This window comes from Diprion similis, chromosome 8 (assembly GCF_021155765.1).
Source record: "Diprion similis isolate iyDipSimi1 chromosome 8, iyDipSimi1.1, whole genome shotgun sequence".
Taxonomy (NCBI): Eukaryota; Metazoa; Arthropoda; class Insecta; order Hymenoptera; family Diprionidae; genus Diprion; species Diprion similis.
In genome coordinates, this window is record NC_060112.1 from 19,116,944 (window position 1) to 19,139,604 (window position 22,661).

Genomic DNA, 22,661 nt, shown 5'->3' on the forward strand with positions numbered 1-22,661 from the left:
TCCCGTTGTTTCATGGCGATTCATATACTTCATAAGGATCAATGTTGCTACAAAAATTAAATATGAAGACTCATTTATTGCAAAATCAGAATTGTAGTTTATTTACCTACATGTCGTTACATCAACAATAAGTAATATCCAAAAATTAATAAATATCACTTAACATGTCGGAAACATGTTTCTGCACTTCACTTGTAAACCTCAGTATATTTGCTGATTGAGTTGATCATAGATGTCAAGGAGATTGTTCACAGCTTCTTCAGGAAACTTATATTCAGTTTTCGGCAATGCAGTCGTAATGTAAATTGTATGCTGCTATAACTGTTTCGATTATGAAAGGTATTTGGTGGTATTCCGTAAAGAATTTTATATGCTGAAATCATCCTTTCAGATGACCAAATGCCCTTTCAATAGCCATAAGTATTAACGAATGTATGAAATTGAATTCAGTTTACCGAGGTGTTAAATGGCCCTGTCACGAAACGGTGGAACAAGCCTATTTAAGGATCGATATGTAGGGTCCCCAATTATAAAAGTTTCAGCTTTGAATAATGAACTCTCATCTTCTTTTGCTATACAGAATAAAGATGATCTGTATAACACACGAGCATTACAAAGAGATCAAGGCTTTACACGGGGCACATTGGTAAATTGCATATTACCATCTATGACAGCTTGCAGGTGAATGGAAAATAATTTTTTTTATCACGATAATCTCTCGCATCTGTAGCAGGTTTTTCAATCTGTATATGAGTGCAATCGATGGCACCGAGAAAATTGTGAATGTATCTCTTTCGATTAAATGTGTCGCACACTCTTACAGCCTCATGTTCCTGTGGCCATCTAATCTGTCATTTAATTTTCTCAACAGCCATCTATTGCGTATTGCGTATATGCCGTATTGTGTGAAAAACAGAAAATTGAGACAACAAGTCTGTCTGACATTATATGTAAAGGTTCCATGTTAGCAGTACTGTAATGAACATACAGATGCACAATTTGCCCATTATTAGTCTTTTTCAAAACTAGTGTTTTGGGATGAACACAGATCTTTCCAGCGCATCTGTAAGATGAAACTAATGTTAACTCACATCACCATATTCTAAAAACCATTTGCATTTATAATTACCGTTGAAGTCTTGTCCCCTTTTCTAAGCACAGGTGACTTAAGTTACTTCTGTGTCCACGACCAGAATTTCTAAATAATTCTGTATGCGGTGTTATCTTTGTCTTGAAGTTAAGTCCTGCATTAAAGGAGGAAATAACAAGTCAATAGCTGCTTTGTCGCTACTTGAATCACAAAGATCTTCGACGTTACTGCTTGATGAATCACTCCAGTTGCTGTTTGCAGTAGTTGTACTGGAATCCGAAATTACTGATGTTTCTTTTAACCGGTGTATAAGTGGCTTGATCATCTGAAACAAGCCACGAAAATTTAAATTGTATCTTAATCGCCGTATGGAATACTTAGAGTATTGTAAACACTGATTACGCTTATTTTTATATAACACACATAACTCGTTATCAAGCATAGTCAAAATTCAAATTCTTACCGCGAAGTGTTTTTTGTACACTGCATCGTCTATTTTCTTTTCCCTTATTTTTCTCTTCATTTGCATCTTCTTCAATTTTATACAAATTCGCAGTAAATTATAGGTTATGAGATCATTATACGAATCCCTAATTTACCTAAGTCCTATATCTTCTAAGCGTTCTAAATTTGCCCCATAGTGCACTCTCATGGCTATGTCTGGAGTTATGATGCATTCCAACAACGTGCACTGTGTCGGTACGGAGCTGGGTGGATTTTCACCACCAGTTAAATAATGGAGCAGCAAAACACTGCTCGACAAGCGCCCTTAGTGGTTGACACAAAACACGTGATCAAGGCACGGGGGCGCTAGCATTTTGCTGCCGCTGCGGATAGATTTTCATGATTTACAGTTTTTCGCTGTCACGACGTGGCGCTGCCCGTGAAAATTTAGCTATGTGTTTGGCTCTGTGTCAACTTGATTGAAAGCCTCAATGTGGGTGTGTTTCGATATTAGCTCTCAGTACTATCAACAATCTTTTGTCACTTTTGTGCTGCCAAATTTATGGGAAGCCCTGCCTCTGCCCTAGGGAGTTTTTAGCGCTGCCAGCTAATTTCGGAACACATCCTATGCTGTGAAAAAGCCATACACATAGAGGACCAGCTGCGTTACCGATCTTACCGCGCTTAGCTCCGAACCGCATCCAGTGAGAATAACTCAGGATCTAGCCGGCAGATCGCGTTCTTGTCGCCTTGTTTATAGGAGCTCGTGAATTGTGCATGCAGAAACAGGCACGATTGACGAATTTGAATCATTTTGAGCGATAGAATCGAGTAAAATCTATTGTTTGCGTTTGTAAGAAGACATCAAAGCCAGTTAACATGTATTCAATTTATTTCCAGATGGTTAATTTCAAGATTTTCATGGACTGTGGCTATAAAACATTTTTCAAACATGAAGCTATATTTTTTAGAATTATATACTGACATCAACGCCAAAAATAATTTGAGTATTGTTTTAACCATTGCTCATTTATTCGATAATCCCTATCCTCCTCCCCGTTTCATGGCATTCTCAGCGATTAAGATTAGTTCAGTGATAATAAGTGGCAACAATTACATTAATTTGCGAACGGTTCGTAAATGTACTGTTTTGATCCACCCTGCCCTTCTGGCAATTCAAAGCCCATCAAGCAGCTCCAAGACGATGGAAAAGTAATTCCCTGAAAATCAGATACAAACGGCTCAGCTAATGTTTGCAAAGTCGGTTTTTCTTGGTAGGATACATAAACGGTTACGAAACATCGGATGGCGATTACACAGTATTACCGTTTTTTCCACTCTGCCGTGACACGGTGAGTACTGAAATCTGCGTAGAAATTTTCCTGACTTTTTCCGAGAAAAAAGGATGTAATTATCGATGATTTTCTCTTGAACCACGGATGAAAATAAAATTATCCTTGATATTTAAAAAATCAATGAAAATGTGCGTTTATGAAATATGCGTTTCTGGGGATCACCCTGTTTTTTGCAACAATTTTGAATCCCCTAATCGTTAAATCGCTGAGAACTTTCCTTATATTTTCCTAATTTTCGCGATTTTCAGGTTCAATATACAGTTCTTTGTGTAAAATATTTTGAGACCGACTAGATAATTTACAAAATAAAATAAAGTAGAAAATAGAAAAATCCTTTCAATGATTACAAGATTCAATTTATTCCATAATAATTTTTCGCAGTAAGACAGAAATGTATACACGATACAATTAGCTATATTCATTTCCTTATAATTAGTCTTCGCGGTGAAACATTTCATGTAAATATAACAGGAGTAAAGCATTAACCAATAACAAGGAAAAATCCCTCATTGCCATCTAACCAATAACAAAAAACAAAACCCTTGATAAAAGCAATACACTTACCTGTTAAAATCAATGTTACTTAAAATCTTCAAGAAAAATTGTCTATCAATTCAATTATTGAAGAACACGTGTTCTGCCTCTGCTTTTGTGGTAAAGATTATCAAAACAGTACATTACCACGACGTTACACATGATGTATCGAAGGCTACGGTAACCCTCCAAATTGACTACAAGTACGATGAAACACTTTTATAGAATCGGTGAAAGGTACGACAGGTGCATTAGCCATTGCATTGCTTAGCTTTTGATTCAAAAGTATTGCCACTCCGTTAGCGGCGCACTCCAGTGGCGGCCTGCTGAACTATATCTCGTCGTTGCACATTTGCGCAACAACAAATAATTCCAAACAGATAGAGCTCTCAAAATTACAGTTACGTATTGGCAATAAAAATGTTAGATGTCGAAGATGCACTACACAGGAAAAGTCGCCGGCTTTTACCTTATATAAATCTTCTGAAAGAAGTTATCGTGTTTCGAAATCTATGTTACCATTACCTTCGACATTACTGTTTTGGAAATGTTGAGTCGGTTAGAATCAGATACTGATCTGAACCATACATTGTTGAAATGATAAAAAAAAAATTCTTTCCAATTTAACGAACCCGCAAAACAAATTGGTAACTTTGGTTTGGAAGGACATGAAACTAGAACTTCATTTGAAGTATGATGTCAAACCTGATAAGATTGTTGGTTTTGAAGACTGCAGTGTACGCAGAACCTCAGTATAATTTATTAATCACGTGCTAGTTTTTATGAATCATGGCATCAAACGCGATTAGAATGCTAATAATTTCTTGTTTTGTACAGTCCAAACCAAAAGTGCACAGTTAGTTTTCCCCACAAAATCTCATATGGTAGCTTTAGATAAAACTGGGCTTACTATGATTGAAACAATTTGTGACCAAGGTGAGACGAACTTTGCTGCAATTAATCAATTAAGAGTAATGACACGTAAGGAACTGCTAAAATCAGTAGAGACCAAAGTCCTTGAACGGATGATCATGAGCCAAGCGGAGACTATTCCAATTTTTGCTGTGCCACATTTGTTAAAACGCACAAGAAACAATTTATTACATAAACATTTTGGATTTAAGGCAGTCGAAAGTGACGGAAATCGCCATTTTGATAATTCGTATCATTTGGGATTGCTTTATTACTTGAATATGTCTCTAGATATCAAGCTTCAGGGATTATGGAAAATTTTCTAATATCACATCTTAAGAAGAATCATAAGAAAAATCGAGCTGAAATATACATCACACTGCACAGGCGTTTAGCAGGACATTCGCGATTAATTTAGCAACTGCAGCTCATCACGGAACAAATACTAAATATTTTATTGTGCATCGAGTCAATCTATCAGTATTCGCAATGCTTAAGAGTAACAAAAACATCAATTTTACTGCTATGCAGTCTGAAAAACGTCTTGCAAGTAGTACCTGTCACAAATTGCAGTGACATTTAAACGCATATTTCTTTTGCGCAAGACGCACGAGATCACGAGGAGAAAATGCTGCTGGAAGCGAGGGCCACTAGCAAAACTTTGCTTTTTTCACGCAGATAAAGGGCAATTTTATCATCGCGGTAACAGATTTGTGTCAAAATTGAAACAAAATAAGATCAAGGCAGAAGGTGTCACGGGTATCAGGGTCTCGCAAAGAAAACTATCAACATACTTGGCATAAAACCCTGAAATTATTACATCACTAAAGAACAAGCAAGGAATCAAAATATCAAATTGTGATATCAGAACTACGTGTAAATGCTGCATAAAAGATAAAATACCCAGGTACGTATTCCAAAAAACATCGTTAAGCACAACAGAATCAATAATGGAATTGGTGCACATGGATGTGTACAGTCCTATGCAAACGAAAATACCAGGTAATAAACGCTACGTACAGTGTAACCTTAATTACACGGGTCCAGTTCATCTGGGATGTGAATTAATCGGGCTTACTGCAAAATATTTTTTTATTGTTCTTACTTCTGAAAATTCAGTTTATTGTCACTAGATTGACTACATGCTTACTCAACGTCTGTCTGTGAAAGTGTGTGAAAGTTTGAAGAAGATGACGAAATATTGCTGCAAACGTCTCGATTTTGAGCAGAAAAATGCGTCAAAAACACTAACAGATGCGATAGAAATAAAAAGAGTGGTACCATGCTTAAAGCAAATGCGTTAATGCACACAAGACAAGGCTGACCAAATATGGAACACAGGACACGTATTCACACTAAACAGAGGAAGTATCAGTTGAATTTATAGAATACAAAAATGCGTCGCATTATCCTCAACTGAGACCGAATATGTTAAATTGTCTGAAGACTGTCAAGAAGGTGTATGATTTATAATTAGGAAATTTCTCAAAGATTTACGTGAAAAACAGCCAATGGCAACTAAAATTGATCAAAATAATCAAAGATGTTTGAAATTAATATATAACGCAAAGTTTAACAATAAAACTAAACATGTGGATACCAGATACCATTAAATGTAACGTTTGGAGGAAATTGAAATTATGAAATACAAATACTATTTCAAACAGAAGATGCTGGCAGATATATTGAAAAAGTCACTGCATGTTGTAAAACAAGTGACACTCGCAGAAAAAGATGGACTGCATGGGTAAAGAAGTTAATTTTTCATTTAACTTGTTTTTTGTTAGCTGTCTTAAGTTCGCCATTATGGAGGAATGTAAATTGGCAATTGAGAAACAATGGTATAAAAGAATTTTGAGACCCAAATCGCGGTGTCAGAAATTACTAGAGCAAATTATGAAGCTCGGATAAATAAATAAAAACGGTAGAATGTGTTTGATTGAAAGGTGGTGTCATTTTCTTTCGGGTGAACTTTTACCAATGACTGTCACATTAATGAATTAGGCATAACAATGATGAAAACACGAGAAATCAAATGATTTGTATCAATAGTGATTGCATATCTTGGGTGCAAACTGTAACGTGGAGTAATTCTAATAATGATCGAAACGCCAAGAAAACAGAATCAAACGATTTTCGTGCACACATTGTCAGATGAATAGTTGGACCAATGAGCAATGCACAAGGTATACAGAATTAAATGATTTTTGTGAATAGTTGTTGCATGTTCAGGGCAATAACTGTCACTTGAATGAAATCGAACAATGTTTAAATCACGTGAAAAACAGAACCAAACGGTTTGCGTAGTTCGACCCACGGAAAAGTCAAACAAGGCCACCAGAATAGAGATATTCATTTTCAAAGCATCAGAGGAATTGATTAAAGAATATGCGATAAAAAAATTTCGCGACGTTACCGTTCACGTTTCTGACAAATTAAAAGTGTTGAAACTCGTCTTAATGTATTTTGTACAACGCACCATTCAATTGTCACCAACCAAAATAAACGGATTTTGTGGTTTTATAAAGCGTCACTGTGTCCAGCTCTTTATTTCCAACCCGCTGAATCCTCACAATTTTCCTTTTCCGACCGGCGTTTTAAAAAAATTTTAAATGATACCACGTATATAGATACGTGTGCGATCTGGTATTGTCGAACATCGGCAAGGTTAAGGTAGTTAAAAAGTCGTGTTTTCGACGGAAAAGTGGTGTTTTTTGTATAGACTTGATTTCGATCAAAAAAATTATGAAACTTGTCTCTGACATATACAATGATATACTATATTTCAATTGGATATTGTGTAGCAAAGAAGAAACGATATCAATTTATCATTTTTATGACAAGTCAATATGAAGACAAGCAAAAACACATAAAAATTAACTAACCAACTGGCAGAACTTGAATTAAGCTAATGCTGATGAAGTATAGAACAATGAAATGATAAATTAAAAATATGTGGTTCAAAAATGTGGGAAATATACAGAAAATTTTAGTACTTTTCTTCATGGCTGGCAAAAGCTCTACGTCGGATTAGAAAAAAACTTCATTTGAGAAAACATTTGTGTTAATTTGAAAATTATGATGGATTAATAGTATCCACGTTTACAGAAACACACCAGTCTAGAAAGCTGAGGATCCGAAATCAACTGGGCTCTCAGATATTTAGGCCTTGGATTTGAACGGCAAGACATTAAAAGTTATTAAAGTTTGGGTCATTTTTTCTCCAAGATTAACAAAGCCAGTTCTTTCTGCAAAGTTTAATCTGTTTGTTCAAATATAAATCATGGAAGTCACTTCCTGAGGACTGTCTTGTTAGGCACTATTCTGGACATGTTTTATGTAAGATAAGTTTGCAAAGTGAAAAGAACCATACTTTAGGATATTACACTGGTCTGCAAAAGAAACTTTTTGCTGTCTCCCTTTTATTATTATGTGTAACTATAATAGATTTGATGCTCTTGAATCGAAATATAGTAATAATTAATATGTACCACATATACTTTTCATGTAATGTTTTCTTAATAATACGCAATTTTTGATTACAAATTATAATCAAACACTAATGATAGCAACTAAAAATTGTTAAAAAAAAGTTAGCAAGCTAAAAAGATTAAACATTAAAATAGATAGAAAATCTATCTACTAGTGTCATTCTAGTTATTTTGTAGATAGTAGATATAGATTCAGCATATTAGAAGCTACATATCTACAATATTTTTTTTTAAGGAAGATTTCTTTGCAGACCTGCGTTATTAAAGCAGCGAATGTGTAACCAAATTAATTCTTGAAGATACCTAGCGATTCCTAATTCAAAATTTCCTGTACAATTTTTGTACAATCTCAATTGAGCGTAAGAATTTTCATATTATTTCGTGGAATACTGTTCCTGGTATCTCTTACATTATGGGAGTTTAGTGTTCATTAATTCGGTCATAAGTTTTACCACATTGATAAATTCTACAGATATACATATCGAGAAATCTATGAGTAAGATTTTGTGAAATAGTATGCATCGGTAAGTAAAAAAAAATTCAACTCCAGGCTCAATGGAAATGAGAACAAAACAACCCACGATGCTGGAGCTGTGACAAAAAATTGCACTCACCATTCAAATGGCTTGGAGAACATTTATAATCGTTGCCCATTTACGTAACAATTACTTGCAGAAGAATATGAGTAAAAAATTTTATACCTAAAACAATCATCATTTTTATTGATAGTAATTCAAACATGCAAACGAATTATGGTAAATGTTAGTAAAGTACGAACAGTGTATCGAAAACATTGAATTGCACTGACCAAGACAACAACAATAAAAGAATTACATATCCTTTAGTTACCACAATACTTATCACCAGATTAAAGTTAGTAACGTTACCATAACAAAATATTTAAACGAAAACTATTGGTTTGACACTTTGGAAAGACTTTGAAGGTATTTGATCTTCCAACTCTGAATACTCGGCTTCTTAAAAATATATTACTCAATTTCAGACCAACCCATAGATGCAAAATAATGATTTTTCCTGAAAAGGAATCGTTACGTTAACGTTATGCACCTAAATCTCATGCAATATAGCAAATAGCCGCTTTATAGAGAACATAGACATAATTATGAACGGATAAATAATAGGGATCTATAATGAAGTGAAAGGTTTATATGTAGTTTTGGTATCATGACCTATCAGCAATCGTATCAAGAGCGAAATGATCTCATACAGCTCTGTGAAAACTGTAAAGTGAACACTCGATATAATGCTTTCTATGTGAAAAATGTTACAATCATCACAATGTAAACTTGATAGCTTCAGCTGTCATTCTAGGCGATTCCTAAATGAGGAAGGCGACGAACATAATTGACGAAAAAATTAGACCAATAAAAAACATGAATCGTTTGTGAATTTTGTACGGATTATTTTTGTTGCATAATTGTAGACTCACGAAATATTGAATTTCAAGTTCCCGTAATTTTTATCTAACTTTTCAATGAATCCATAGCAATTTAGGTTGTATGTTAACTAAATAAAAAAATTGATACGGTACGATAATCACCTCCGCATCCTCGGAAGCTCTAAGTTTAAGTTTAGAATAACATCAATAATAAATCAATATTTATGGGTTAATAATCACTTAAAGCAAGAAACAAATGGATTTGCCATTGTCCTGTTAGCGATAAAAAGAGAAAAATATTTACTTGTACATCAAGCATTACTAAAAAATTTTCAGTGACAAATCTGAATTAGACAAAAAATTTTATATATCTGCGAGAAACATGGAAAGAATGCATCAACTATAAAGTTACATGTGAAAATTTTAGCTTTATAGAAAAATATTGCAATATAGGTATGTGTTCTAAAATAAAATCACCACAATGATATCTAAATTTAAATAAATATGTACGCAGTACAATTAACATTACCTACCAATATACACAGTTTGCCATATGAATATTTGAGATTCTTGTGCCCAATTTAACATTTTATAGAGTAAAACCTGTTTCCTTTTGTACTTCAGATATATGCTTCTATACTCAAAATTAATACATGTTCCGCTTAATAACGACGATATGTAAGTTTCAAACGTCAAATCACACGCGTGTGATTGTATAAAGGAAGACTTCACAGTGCTCAAGCCAGGTAATTTTAGAGGAAATAGAGGAAGACTTTGTGAAATGAGAGGGGTATTAGGGTTCCAATATTTGTTCACGGTAGTGACTAAACAGAGCAGAATTAGATATACACTAGGGTGTCAGTTATTTTGGTCGTTTTGGAATTTTTTCGATTGCACCCGCAAAATATGTTCATAGAATAAAAAAAACTACTGTAAGTAGAAAAATTTTCGGATAATAATAGCACGTGTGGGCGGGGCGAATGTTTGAAGTTTTTTTATCATTATTCTTTTCATAAACTAAAATGGATCGAAAAAATTAATTTAATACTTAAGAACAATATTTATATTGCTAACTGAAGTAAGAACAAAATAATTTTGGATAAACGCACTTATTTCGTAGATAACAATACTCAATTAAACGGTAACAATTATGGTTTTTGTGAAATATAAGAGTTTTGAGATTCAATGTATTTTTCATGTTTTTTGTTTGTTCCGATGTTAAATTAGAAGTATAAAGATTATTCTCCAGTATCAAATTGATATTTTTAGTCCACTTTAGTTTATAAAAAGAAATTAACTGACTGGCAAAAATACAGGGGTCTTAGGGTGAATTGACTGCTTTAAGATACATTTAGGGAAAACCTTCAGTTTTAGAGTGCTAACAGGCAGAAAAAATTAAATGAGGTACTTTCGGAGTAATGAGGGATTTACTGTGTAGGCTGTGAAGCCTCCGAAAATTGTCGTCAGCGGAAGTAAGTTTTCTCACGTTGATATATTTGCATATATCAGTCTCACCATATTTAAAATGGCTTGATGTTGTTTTCCAATTGAATTCGCCTTTATTCGTATCTAACATATATTAAATCGCAATATTGTATTTCTAATCTAAAAAATCTGTGAATTGTTTTGATGTATTGTGACATGGTGTTGTACCTTGACATGTTCCAGGTACAATGTGTCCATTATTTCTGATTACTAATTTTTGTCCGATTGGGGAAGTATTGAGGTTATTAGAGACGTGATGTCAGGTCTACTCATGACAAACTTGTTTTTAGTATGTTTGTTATGGTCTTTGTACTTAAAGGCGATTATAGGGTGGATGTGCTAATGATTAGGATGTAAGCTCAATTCGAGCATATACACTCTAACAATTGTGTGGTCGGTTACTTTTTTTTTTTTTTTTTACCTTTAGTTAGAAATTAGCGTACACTTGCGTAACCATAAAACTTCCCATATTACCTAAAAATTTTCGATTGTAATTCATCCCCTTTTGTAAGTAATTGTCGTAATCACGCACCTTGTGTCGCAATTAATTTTCTAAAAAGTGTGCGGCTAATTTATTTCTGTGGTAAAATATCTCGTCCACTAATACGTTTACCCTACAGCACAATTTCCAAAATTTTATTTTAAATAGGTACTTTAGGATAATATTATGTTAGTATATACCTATCATACGCTTATGATTATCAATACAACTTGTTCGTAATTTACCAACAATATGTCTTTTGATACGATTACCAGATATTACATGGTACGTACTAAAACATAATCTCATGATTAAAAAACAAGTTTAGTTTTTTTCTCACACAACTTGCTCTCAATGTTGTAATACATAAGAAAAATTAAGAAGTCAAGTAATATTGTTGGTTAATTGTCTGAACGGGTACCTCATTACGGTAATTAAAATACAACATATGAGTACATGTGTTGCATTTGTTGTATACCTGGGTAACGTCGGTTCTGGCCCCCCTCCCCCTTAGTTTAAGTGGCTCAGAAATAAGGTTCTCTTCGGTAGCCTCTGACCAATTGCAGTGGCGTATTAAGCAGATACAGCTTGTGTTATTTATTAGATGTAACTTGGATGTTATGCTGCCAACTTTATTTCTAACCTCTTAAAATTAGCGGGTCAGAATCGACTTTACTTGGATGTACCTCGGGTCCAAATCTCTTTTTTTATTTTAAAAGACCCAAAAAAAACGTAGAAATCGTCATATTTAATCAATGCTCAGAAGTTATCACATATCTGAAGCCTGAGAGAAAAACATTCAATTCCGTTAGCAATATCATCCAAACAGCACGATTTCTAAATAAATCGTAACTGATAATGGACCCAAGGTACAACAAGCTCCCTTGCTACAGGCAATAATAATAGTAATAATAATAGTAATAATAATACCTAAATTCTCGTTAAAAAATCAACTATTGATTACTTCGGTAGTACTATTAATACAAGTTAAATACCTTGAGAAGCAATTAGTATAGTTCAACAGTCACCGTCTCCCTTCTCGTCTCTTCGAATTTCACTTTTCGTCGATTCATTTACGAGATCTTCACTCTTTGTCACATGTGAGCCATTCAAGCTGGATGTGTTTTTACAACATGATGCTTTGCAAATAGTACCAAAACTTGATTGTTTCTCCGTTTTTTCCTCGTTTCGGGCTCCAGCCTCAACTATTGCTTGTTCATTACTGCCTACAGCGTGACTAGATGTGACCAAGGCTGGTTTTTGTGACCCAGTGTCAAGGTGGATCTATAAAAAAGACAGAATAATCTTAGCAACTAATTTGAAATAATGAGAAAAAAAGTCTATGCTTATTATGCATGAAAATTATATGCAAATGATTATCACAATATTTGTAACATCGTGGAAGACAATCAATATGTGAGTTGGAAATCGAAAAAAAATCTACATCAATTTTTCAATTCAACGAAAGGTGAGAAAATTTCTAGCACGTAGACTCGCATGATTTAATAAGTCTTCATACCTGTGTGATAATTTTTACAGGTTCCCGCTGCTCTATCATGTGTTTTTGTTGAGTGTGACTCTGATTTGTTATAGATTTTCCTAAAGACATCCCGAATGGACCAAACCAGACACGAAAAGCACCACCGAATACAGAAAAAACCAGCAAGTTGATAGCTACAACAATAGCAGCATAAAAGAGAATTGTAACGGTCCACTTCAATGGAAAGCCCAAGTGCTCTGTAATGAAATAACAAAATGTTTAATAATTATAATACATATCGGAAAAAAGAATTGGACCATTTATTGTTTGATGCTTACTGGTGGAATTGTCAATGAAAAGACTGATTCCAGATCCAAATCGCGCAATTGATTGTAAGATCAGTCGATCTGAGAACTCAACAAGTACATCCACCGGAGTTGCTTCGTGATACGGATCGAACTGGATTGATTTATAATACTCAAAGCATTGATCCGTTTCTGAAAATGCTAGGTATTTAATGATGAACAAAGAACCGAGCGTGAAACATAGAATTTAATTCTCACCATCAAAGTAAGCCGTCATTCTGTGCCAAATACCCATTTTTTCTGGCTCGCATTGGATGGGTGGTTCTTTGTGTTTTTGTCCTGCTGCAAAGTGTTTAATTTCAGCTTCCTGAGTGTGAAAAAAAAATAAATTATTAATTACCTATATACAGCTTCTATAAGATGGATACCAAAATACATTTAGTTTAATTTCTTTGTTGTAATTTAATCGACATCTGCATGATGTATCAAAATTCAATACATAAGATGTTGCGCATAGCTGGTTTTAAATACTCTTGACATACCTTTAAAAGCTGTGACCACATCATAATATAACTTATCAGGAAGCCAATAGCAAAAAAAGTTATAATAACTTTCCCAGTACTCCAGTTTGTAAGTTTGATGCATAGGAGAATTGCCAGAGACACAAACACCGTTGTAAGAATCATTGCCTGCGTAAAAATGAATATTAAACCGTCAATTTAACATGAACACAAAATTCAATTGAAAATAATTTTTGTATATGGAACAAAATTGGTTATTTTAGTAAAGGATATATTTTTTCTCAAGTGAAATTAAAAGTAGAAGAAATTTGATACATACATGTTGACGATAGGTGAAAAGTAACTGGTCAATTATTGAAATCGCCTCAGTGAATATATTACTAGTTGATTTAATAATGTCAGTAAAAATGGCATCGACTTCGCGCATTGTGATTTTCCCATTGCCATATTCTTGGATTTTTTGAATTTGTTCTTTGGTTCCAGATAGAAATATGGAGCCGCTCAGCAGCTCCCCATCCTCCTAAATATATTAACATTAATTAATTGTTTCAAAACATAAAATATAGATAATATTATTATTATTTGTGAAATATACCTTAAATTTAGCATTTGAAAGCAACAAATTAATAATTCGCTTGGCAAAGAGTCCATCCGGTTCGATATTTTCAAGCGTATCTTTGCATCGTTTCAATTCTCGCTGACATTGATCGTCGCTAATAAAATTTTCTTCAATTCTGAACAGCATGTCAGCCACTGCAATTAGTTGAGATTTCAATTCAGAAGGCAAAAATTCTTCAATCATTAAAAATAAGATACTTACCGTGGAAACTGGACGACACGCCCGCTAGCCATCTTTTTGTTCGCTCTATCGTAATCGAACGAATATGGATCCACAAAATTTTTGTGTTTTCTGAAAAAAATTAATAGGTTATCCAAATTTTATGATCAATAACTTATCAAGGAAAAGCTCAGCTTTTATATAACTTTTGCTTATCCATAAAATCAATGCATGTTTCAAGGTTACGTGTGGGATGCTACTTATTCGTGAAGTAATACATTAATTATGAAATGAAATCGTATACTGATACTTTATCAAAAACCTTTTGTGTGTGTATCTGGTCGAATATATACCTAAGAATTAAAAAAAAACGAACTTACTTAGTTTCAATGTGCCTATTCGTTGACGCCGGGTCTTGGGTTTCTTTCTCTTCGCATCTTACGATTTTCCACGTTAGTAGAATAATAGAAAGATATAAGCGGAGATTCCTCATGTTAACTCGACACAAATGTTACTTCAGACAAGAAAATGTAATACAGCAAATGATAGACTGTACAAGAGCAGTAGAGTAACAAGTGAATCTTCTGCTGCTCGTGCCGGACGACTTCTTCCAAATGGCTGTTTCCATGCCAGACTTGGAGGGAACGGCTAATGTCGATACTCCGATGGAAGGCACATACGGTGGTATACGTTTGTATATGCGTAGAGATCAGTGGTTTGGATATTTTCATACGATGACACACTGATTACCTCACTGTCAGCTCAGAGCATGTACACATGGAGGTTAGGCGTAGCGCGGAGTAAACGATGTGAAAAAATGTCCGGTGTCGCACTGAAAAAGTGTTCTCGAGGCGCTCGAACAGGTGAAGTTGATACGTCGTAAATACAATGTCGTAAATATTTTCGGTCACGCATAGTGAGCATAGTAATAATAAAACGACGGTTAGAAACATGCCTTTTTTTCTACGGCAAGAGCGTACCTATGTATCTTTATCGAGTGCGTTGCGCACTAACAATAAGTTGATATGATCTGAATAATTGGGGTCGGGGTGTTTTTAGTTTTTCAACCTGCATTTTTGAGCCTTTGAGGCTTGGTCAATTGTAGAGGAATATTCAATTTCATGAATCAAAATTATTCTTACTGAGGCAATATCATTTATTTTGTGTATCGAGAATGCGTTCCGAAATTAGCTCCTAGTGCTATCAGAAATCTCTTATCTCTTTGGCGCTGCAGAGTTTATAACTAGCTCTGTCTCTGTCCTAGGGAGTTTTCAGCGCTGCCAGCTTGTTTCAGAACGCATCCCGAGTATTCAGGTAGTGGCAACATGATTTGATTTAAAAAAAGTGTTGACTCAGCACACACACAAGCGTTAATTAAAGCATACTACAAGACACTACTAATCGTAAACTCCCAGGGCACCAAGATCTTATGCTACGAGCCTGAGTGCTCGAAGCAGGCGGAATTTGGTCGATCAGAGTCCCTGCTACACAACAAAGGATGTAGTGTAAACAAGAACGTCTCTTTCTTTTTCTGGTGACCATTTCCACCTGACTTTGTGGCGATAGTCACGTTTGCGACGCAAATAGCGTCTCGCGATTATCGCCAGATTATCCGCTTAGTGGGAGTACTTCGATCGCATCCAATTGTGGGTTGCTGTTTTTAGCAACGGTTTTCACCACAAGCGTGATTATTGCTTCAAGGTAATTTTTCATGTTTCAGTGATTTCCTCAGCAACATGCTGGTGGCCGCGAGCCAAAACTTTGAAAAGGGCTGAAACTCTGATCCAACTCAAAGATCCAGATTTGATTGAAACACGAAATAAATAATTAACGTGCTTCAACACGTTGAAAAACAATGTTATTTGTGAACTTATTGTCATCTGTACAATAAGGTAAACGAGAATGCCTTATTCGTACGAGATGCGTCCACAATTACAAGATATTTTCAGTCAACGAAAATTCTAGGACGTCAACTTTTTACTTCACTTTTTAATCAAACTTGAATCGTTGACTGCAGATTCTTGCAACCTTGATTCTTGGATCTGTGATTTTTCTTCCTCACCTTTTCGGAAACCCGTCGTAAATTTCAGGTGTTTCGGCCGTAACTTTTGGTCCGTTAAGCATCTTACTTTTTTGCCAGTTTTGAAGACTAATTGTACCCTCCGAAATGTAAAATGAACACGCAGAGCAGCAAAGGACAAACATCTGAAAAAATACTAAAAGAAATCTCTGTTTTGCAGCTGCAACTTTTGATCGGCTGCTTTACGCGTATTCGGACTGCGCGCAATTGATTCCTCTAGCAAAATTACGTCAACATGACTCACTTTTTTTTAAGCTAGAAATTTTTTTCTTTGAATCGAGTGTATGAGTCTTCCTTATTATATACATTTGGAAATGCAAATGAACGGAGAAGGCTTAATTTTGGATATGTTGTGGGAAGTGCTTAGAAAAGCTCAACTTTAAGTTGTCGACCTCGATTTCCTATGTGCATTTTCCGCCATCTAGAAAAAAGGGTTTAATTTTATTTTTTTTCGATAACTCGGTTGTGCGTCGTCATACATGAATGGTTGTAATATACTTTTTTGTTGCTTCTTTACGTTCTACAATTTAGGTCTCATGTATTTTCAACTTATCGTTGATGGTTGTTAAGATATCGAGCGCTAAAGTTAAAAATAAAGTCTTCGCAGCCGATTTTTCGCTATTTTCTCCTTTTTCATGATATATATCGAAAAATTGTCCATCACAAAACTTGTAGAGCATGCTAATACCTACAAAATTGTTCTGAAGGTTTGTTTTGTTTGACAAAAATTACGACTGTTAGAGCGCCGTAAAGTTGGTAAGTCCGTGAAAAGTTTTGATTTCATAGCCCGCGCAGATGTATATATATATGTTGGAATGAATTTGCGGTTGTGGAGAAAATGATTCAAGTACAATAGAAATAAATAAAACCGCATAATTATGATTAATACGTTAAAAATTTATGATGTAATTCTATGATTTGATGTTGTAAAAGAGGAGGATGAATCGGGTTTTTTGTTATATTTAAATTATTTAACTTTTCGATAGTCCTGTTTCGTAGTCTTCAGTCGATTAAGAATAACGCTTTAAAGAATTTTTATACAAGTACATGTTTTTATGTTGTAAAAGAGGAAAAAGAATCAGATTTTTTTTATATTTAAATTATTCTACGTTTCGATGGTCTTGGTTCGCAGTTTTCAATCAATTACGAATAACACTGTAAAAATTTATTATACCAGTACACATTTTTATGTTGTAAAAGAGTAAAATAAATCAGTTTTTTTTTATATTTAAATTCTTCTACGTTTCGATGGTCTTGGTTCGCAGTTTTCAATCAATTACGAATAACACTGTAAAAATTTATTATACCAGTACACATTTTTATGTTGTAAAAGAGTAAAATAAATCAGTTTTTTTTTATATTTAAATTCTTCTACGTTTCGATGGTCCTGGTTCGCAGTCTTCCTGTTCGGCACACTTATCGAGTCGGGATGATTCTTGGACCACAATAAGCGATTCTTCAGTAGTCGAATCATTGTAATTGATTAAAGACTACGAACCAGGAACATCGAAAAGTTAAACAATTTAAATATAAAAAAAAAAAACGATTTATTTTTTTCTTTTACAACATGAAAACGTGTACATGGATAATAAATTTTCAAAGTGTTATTCGTAATTGATTGAAAACTGCGAACCAGGACCATCTGAACGTAGAATAATTTGAATGAAACGAAAAACCCGATTCATCCTCCTCTTTTACAACATAAAAACACAGAATTGCATAACAAATTTTTAACGTATTATTCATAATTTTGCTGTTTTATTTGTTTCTATTGTACTTGAATCATTTTCTCTACAACCGCAAATCCATTCCAACATATATATATACATCTGCGCGGGCTATAAAATCAAAACTTTTGACGGACATACCGACTTTACGGCGCTCTAACAGTCGTAATTTTTGTCAAACAAAACAAACCTCCAGAACGATTTTGTAGGTATTAGGATGCTCTACAAGATTTGTGATTAAATATTTTTCGATATATATCATGAAAAAGGAGAAAATAGCAGAAAATCGGTTGCGAAGACTTTATTTTTAACTTTCGCACTCGATATCTTAACAACCATCAACGAAAGATTGAAAATGCATAAAACCTGAATTGTGGAACGTGAAAAAAAAATCGTACAACAATTCACGTATGACAATGCGCATCCGAGTTATCGAGAAAAAAAGAAATTGAACCCTTTTTTCAAGTTAGCGGAAAATGGACATGGGAAATCGAGGTCGACAACTTGAAGTTGAGCTTTTCTAAGCACTCCCCAACACGTATTCAGAATTCAGCTTTCTCGGTTCATTTGCATGTATCAGCCGTTTTTTCGTATGTAATGACTGCACTATAACTGATTAGACCCTCAGGAACACAGAAAACGCAGCAAAAAGTCTGCGGGACCATCGGTAAAATAACAGAAGTACGGACAAAAGACCAGCAGCAAAAAAATTACAAAATGAACGTTTTGTTTTCGGCTATAACTTTTGATCCGTTGCTCGCAGCGTATTGGGACTGCGCTTGATCGATTTCTCTCGCAAAATTACGTCGGAATAGTGCCTGAATGAATTTATTGCAGCATTTTTCGGAATCTTCGGAATTTTTGCTCAAAATTCAAAGGGGTAAGCCTTGCTTTTTTGGTCATTTTCGGAGCCGAAAGTTTTTTGTCTCGGAATCGATTTGTATGACCATCTCTAGAGTAATTCGACCCCCAGGAACTCAGAAAACACCTCAAAAATAGCGTAGGAGCAGCAGCAGAGAAATGACGACGAAAATCATGAGTTTTCCGGCTGTGACTTTTGATCTATCGCTCGCAGCGTATTGGGACTGCGCTTAATCGATTCCTCTCGCAAAATTACGTCGAAGTAGTGCCTGAAAGAATTTATTGCAGCATTTTTCGGAATCTTCGAAATTTCTGCCAAAAATTCAAAGGGGTAAGCCTTGCTTTTTTGGTCATTTTCGGAGCCGAAAGTTTTTTGTCTCGGAATCGATTTGTATGACCATCTCTAGAGTAATTCGACCCCCAGGAACTCAGAAAACACCTCAAAAATAGCGTAGGAGCAGCAGCAGAGAAATGACGACGAAAATCATGAGTTTTCCGGCTGTGACTTTTGATCTATCGCTCGCAGCGTATTGGGACTGCGCTGATCGATTTCTCTCGCAAAATTACGTCGAAATAGTGCCTGAAAGAATTTATTGCAGCATTTTTCGGAATCTTCGATATTTCTGCCAAGAATTCAAAGGGGTAAGCCTAGCTTTTTTGGTCATTTTCGGAGCCGAAAGTTTTTTGTCTCGAAATTGATTTGTATGACCATCTCTAGAGTAATTCGACCCACAGGAACTCAGAAAACACCTCAAAAATAGCGTAGGAGCAGCAGCAGAGAAATGACGACGAAAATCATGAGTTTTTCGGCTGTAACTATTGATTTATCGCTCGCAGCGTATTGGGACTGCGCTCAATCGATTCCTCTCGCAAAATTACGTCGGAATAGTGCCTGAATAAATTTATTGCAGCATATTTCGGAATCTTCGAAATTTTTGCTAAAAATCCAGAGGGGAAAGCCTTGCTTTTCTGGTCATTTTCGGAGCTGAAAGTTTTTTGTCTCGGAATCGGTTTGTATGACCATCTCGAGAGTAATTCGACCCCCAGGAACTCAGAAAACACCTCAAAAATAGCGTAGAAGCAGCAGAGAAATGACGACGAAAATCATGAGTTTTTCGGCTGTAACTTTTGATCTATCGCTCGCAGCGTATTGGGACTGCGCTGATCGATTTCTCTCGCAAAATTACGTCGAAATAGTGCCTGAAAGAATTTATTGCAGCATTTTTCGGAATCTTCGAAATTTCTGCCAAGAATTCAAAGGGGTAAGCCTTGCTTTTTTGGTCATTTTCGGAGCCGGAAGTTTTTTGTCTCGGAATTGATTTGTATGACCATCTCAGGAGTAATTCGACCCCCAGGAACTCAGAAAACACCTCAAAAATAGCGTAGGAGCAGCAGCAGAGAAATGACGACGAAAATCATGAGTTTTCCGGCTGTAACTTTTGATCTATCGCTCGCAGCGTATCGGGACTGCGCTTAATCGATTCCTCTCGCAAAATTACGTCGGAATAGTGCCTGAATGAATTTATTGCAGCATTTTTCGGAATCTTCAAAATTTTTGCTAAAAATCCAAAGGGGTAAGCCTTGCTTTTTTGGTCATTTTCGGAGCCGAAAGTTTTTTGTCTCGGAATCGATTTGTATGACCATCTCGAGAGTAATTCGACCCCCAGGAACTCAGAAAACACCTCAAAAATAGCGTAGGAGCAGCAGCAGAGAAATGACGACGAAAATCATGAGTTTTTCGGCTGTAACTTTTGATCTATCGCTCGCAGCGTATTGGGACTGCGCTTAATCGATTCCTCTCGCAAAATTACGTCGGAATAGTGCCTGAATGAATTTATTGCAGCATTTTTCGGAATCTTCAAAATTTTTGCTAAAAATCCAAAGGGGTAAGCCTTGCTTTTTTGGTCATTTTCGGAGCTCAAAGTTTTTTGTCTCGGAATCGATTTGTATGACCATCTCTAGAGTAATTCGACCCCCAGGAACTCAGAAAACACCTCAAAAATAGCGTAGGAGCAGCAGCAGAGAAATGACGACGAAAATCATGAGTTTTTCGGCTGTAACTTTTGATCTATCGCTCGCAGCGTATTGGGACTGCGCTTAATCGATTCCTCTCGCAAAATTACGTCGGAATAGTGCCTGAATGAATTTATTGCAGCATTTTTCGGAATCTTCGAAATTTTTGCTAAAAATCCAAAGGGGTAAGCCTTGCTTTTTTGGTCATTTTCGGAGCTGAAAGTTTTTTGTCTCGGAATCGATTTGTATGACCATCTCTAGAGTAATTCGACCCCCAGGAACTCAGAAAACACCTCAAAAATAGCGTAGGAGCAGCAGCAGAGAAATGACGACGAAAATCATGAGTTTTTCGGCTGTAACTTTTGATCTAACGCTCGCAGCGTATTGGGACTGCGCTTAATCGATTCCTCTCGCAAAATTACGTCGAAGGAGTGCCTGAAAGAATTTATTGCAGCATTTTTCGGAATCTTCGAAATTTCTGCCAAAAATTCAAAGGGGTAAGCCTTGCTTTTTTGGTCATTTTCGGAGCCGAAAGTTTTTTGTCTCGGAATCGATTTGTATGACCATCTCTAGAGTAATTCGACCCCCAGGAACTCAGAAAACACCTCAAAAATAGCGTAGGAGCAGCAGCAGAGAAATGACGACGAAAATCATGAGTTTTCCGGCTGTGACTTTTGATCTATCGCTCGCAGCGTATTGGGACTGCGCTGATCGATTTCTCTCGCAAAATTACGTCGAAATAGTGCCTGAAAGAATTTATTGCAGCATTTTTCGGAATCTTCGAAATTTCTGCCAAGAATTCAAAGGGGTAAGCCTAGCTTTTTTGGTCATTTTCGGAGCCGGAAGTTTTTTGTCTCGAAATTGATTTGTATGACCATCTCTAGAGTAATTCGACCCACAGGAACTCAGAAAACACCTCAAAAATAGCGTAGGAGCAGCAGCAGAGAAATGACGACGAAAATCATGAGTTTTTCGGCTGTAACTATTGATTTATCGCTCGCAGCGTATTGGGACTGCGCTCAATCGATTCCTCTCGCAAAATTACGTCGGAATAGTGCCTGAATGAATTTATTGCAGCATATTTCGGAATCTTCGAAATTTTTGCTAAAAATCCAGAGGGGAAAGCCTTGCTTTTCTGGTCATTTTCGGAGCTGAAAGTTTTTTGTCTCGGAATCGGTTTAGATGACCATCTCGAGAGTAATTCGACCCCCAGGAACTCAGAAAACACCTCAAAAATAGCGTAGAAGCAGCAGAGAAATGACGACGAAAATCATGAGTTTTTCGGCTGTAACTTTTGATCTATCGCTCGCAGCGTATTGGGACTGCGCTGATCGATTTCTCTCGCAAAATTACGTCGAAATAGTGCCTGAAAGAATTTATTGCAGCATTTTTCGGAATCTTCGAAATTTCTGCCAAGAATTCAAAGGGGTAAGCCTTGCTTTTTTGGTCATTTTCGGAACCGGAAGTTTTTTGTCTCGGAATTGATTTGTATGACCATCTCAGGAGTAATTCGACCCCCAGGAACTCAGAAAACACCTCAAAAATAGCGTAGGAGCAGCAGCAGAGAAATGACGACGAAAATCATGAGTTTTCCGGCTGTAACTTTTGATCTATCGCTCGCAGCGTATCGGGACTGCGCTTAATCGATTCCTCTCGCAAAATTACGTCGGAATAGTGCCTGAATGAATTTATTGCAGCATTTTTC

The 22,661-nt window shown here is 35.7% G+C and overlaps 1 protein-coding gene, 1 long non-coding RNA gene and 1 pseudogene across 2 annotated transcripts; 1 reads left to right on the plus strand and 2 right to left on the minus strand.

The window, feature by feature from the left end:
* Positions 1–201: 201 nt before the first annotated feature.
* Positions 202–1,623, minus strand: LOC124409114 (annotated as a pseudogene).
* Positions 1,624–4,659: 3,036 nt separating this feature from the next.
* Positions 4,660–16,427, plus strand: LOC124409249. Its single transcript, XR_006929507.1, has 3 exons — positions 4,660–5,432; positions 8,246–8,249; positions 16,416–16,427. It is a non-coding gene; the product is annotated as an uncharacterized LOC124409249 (long non-coding RNA).
* Positions 9,228–14,891, minus strand: LOC124409248. Its single transcript, XM_046886753.1, has 9 exons — positions 14,656–14,891; positions 14,318–14,407; positions 14,093–14,231; positions 13,817–14,017; positions 13,519–13,665; positions 13,235–13,343; positions 13,010–13,168; positions 12,711–12,928; positions 9,228–12,475 (listed from the first exon to the last, which is right to left on the minus strand). The coding sequence occupies exons 1-9, from the start codon at positions 14,766–14,768 to the stop codon at positions 12,209–12,211; spliced, it is 1,443 nt and encodes a 480-aa protein (XP_046742709.1). The 5' UTR covers positions 14,769–14,891; the 3' UTR covers positions 9,228–12,208.
* Positions 16,428–22,661: the final 6,234 nt, after the last annotated feature.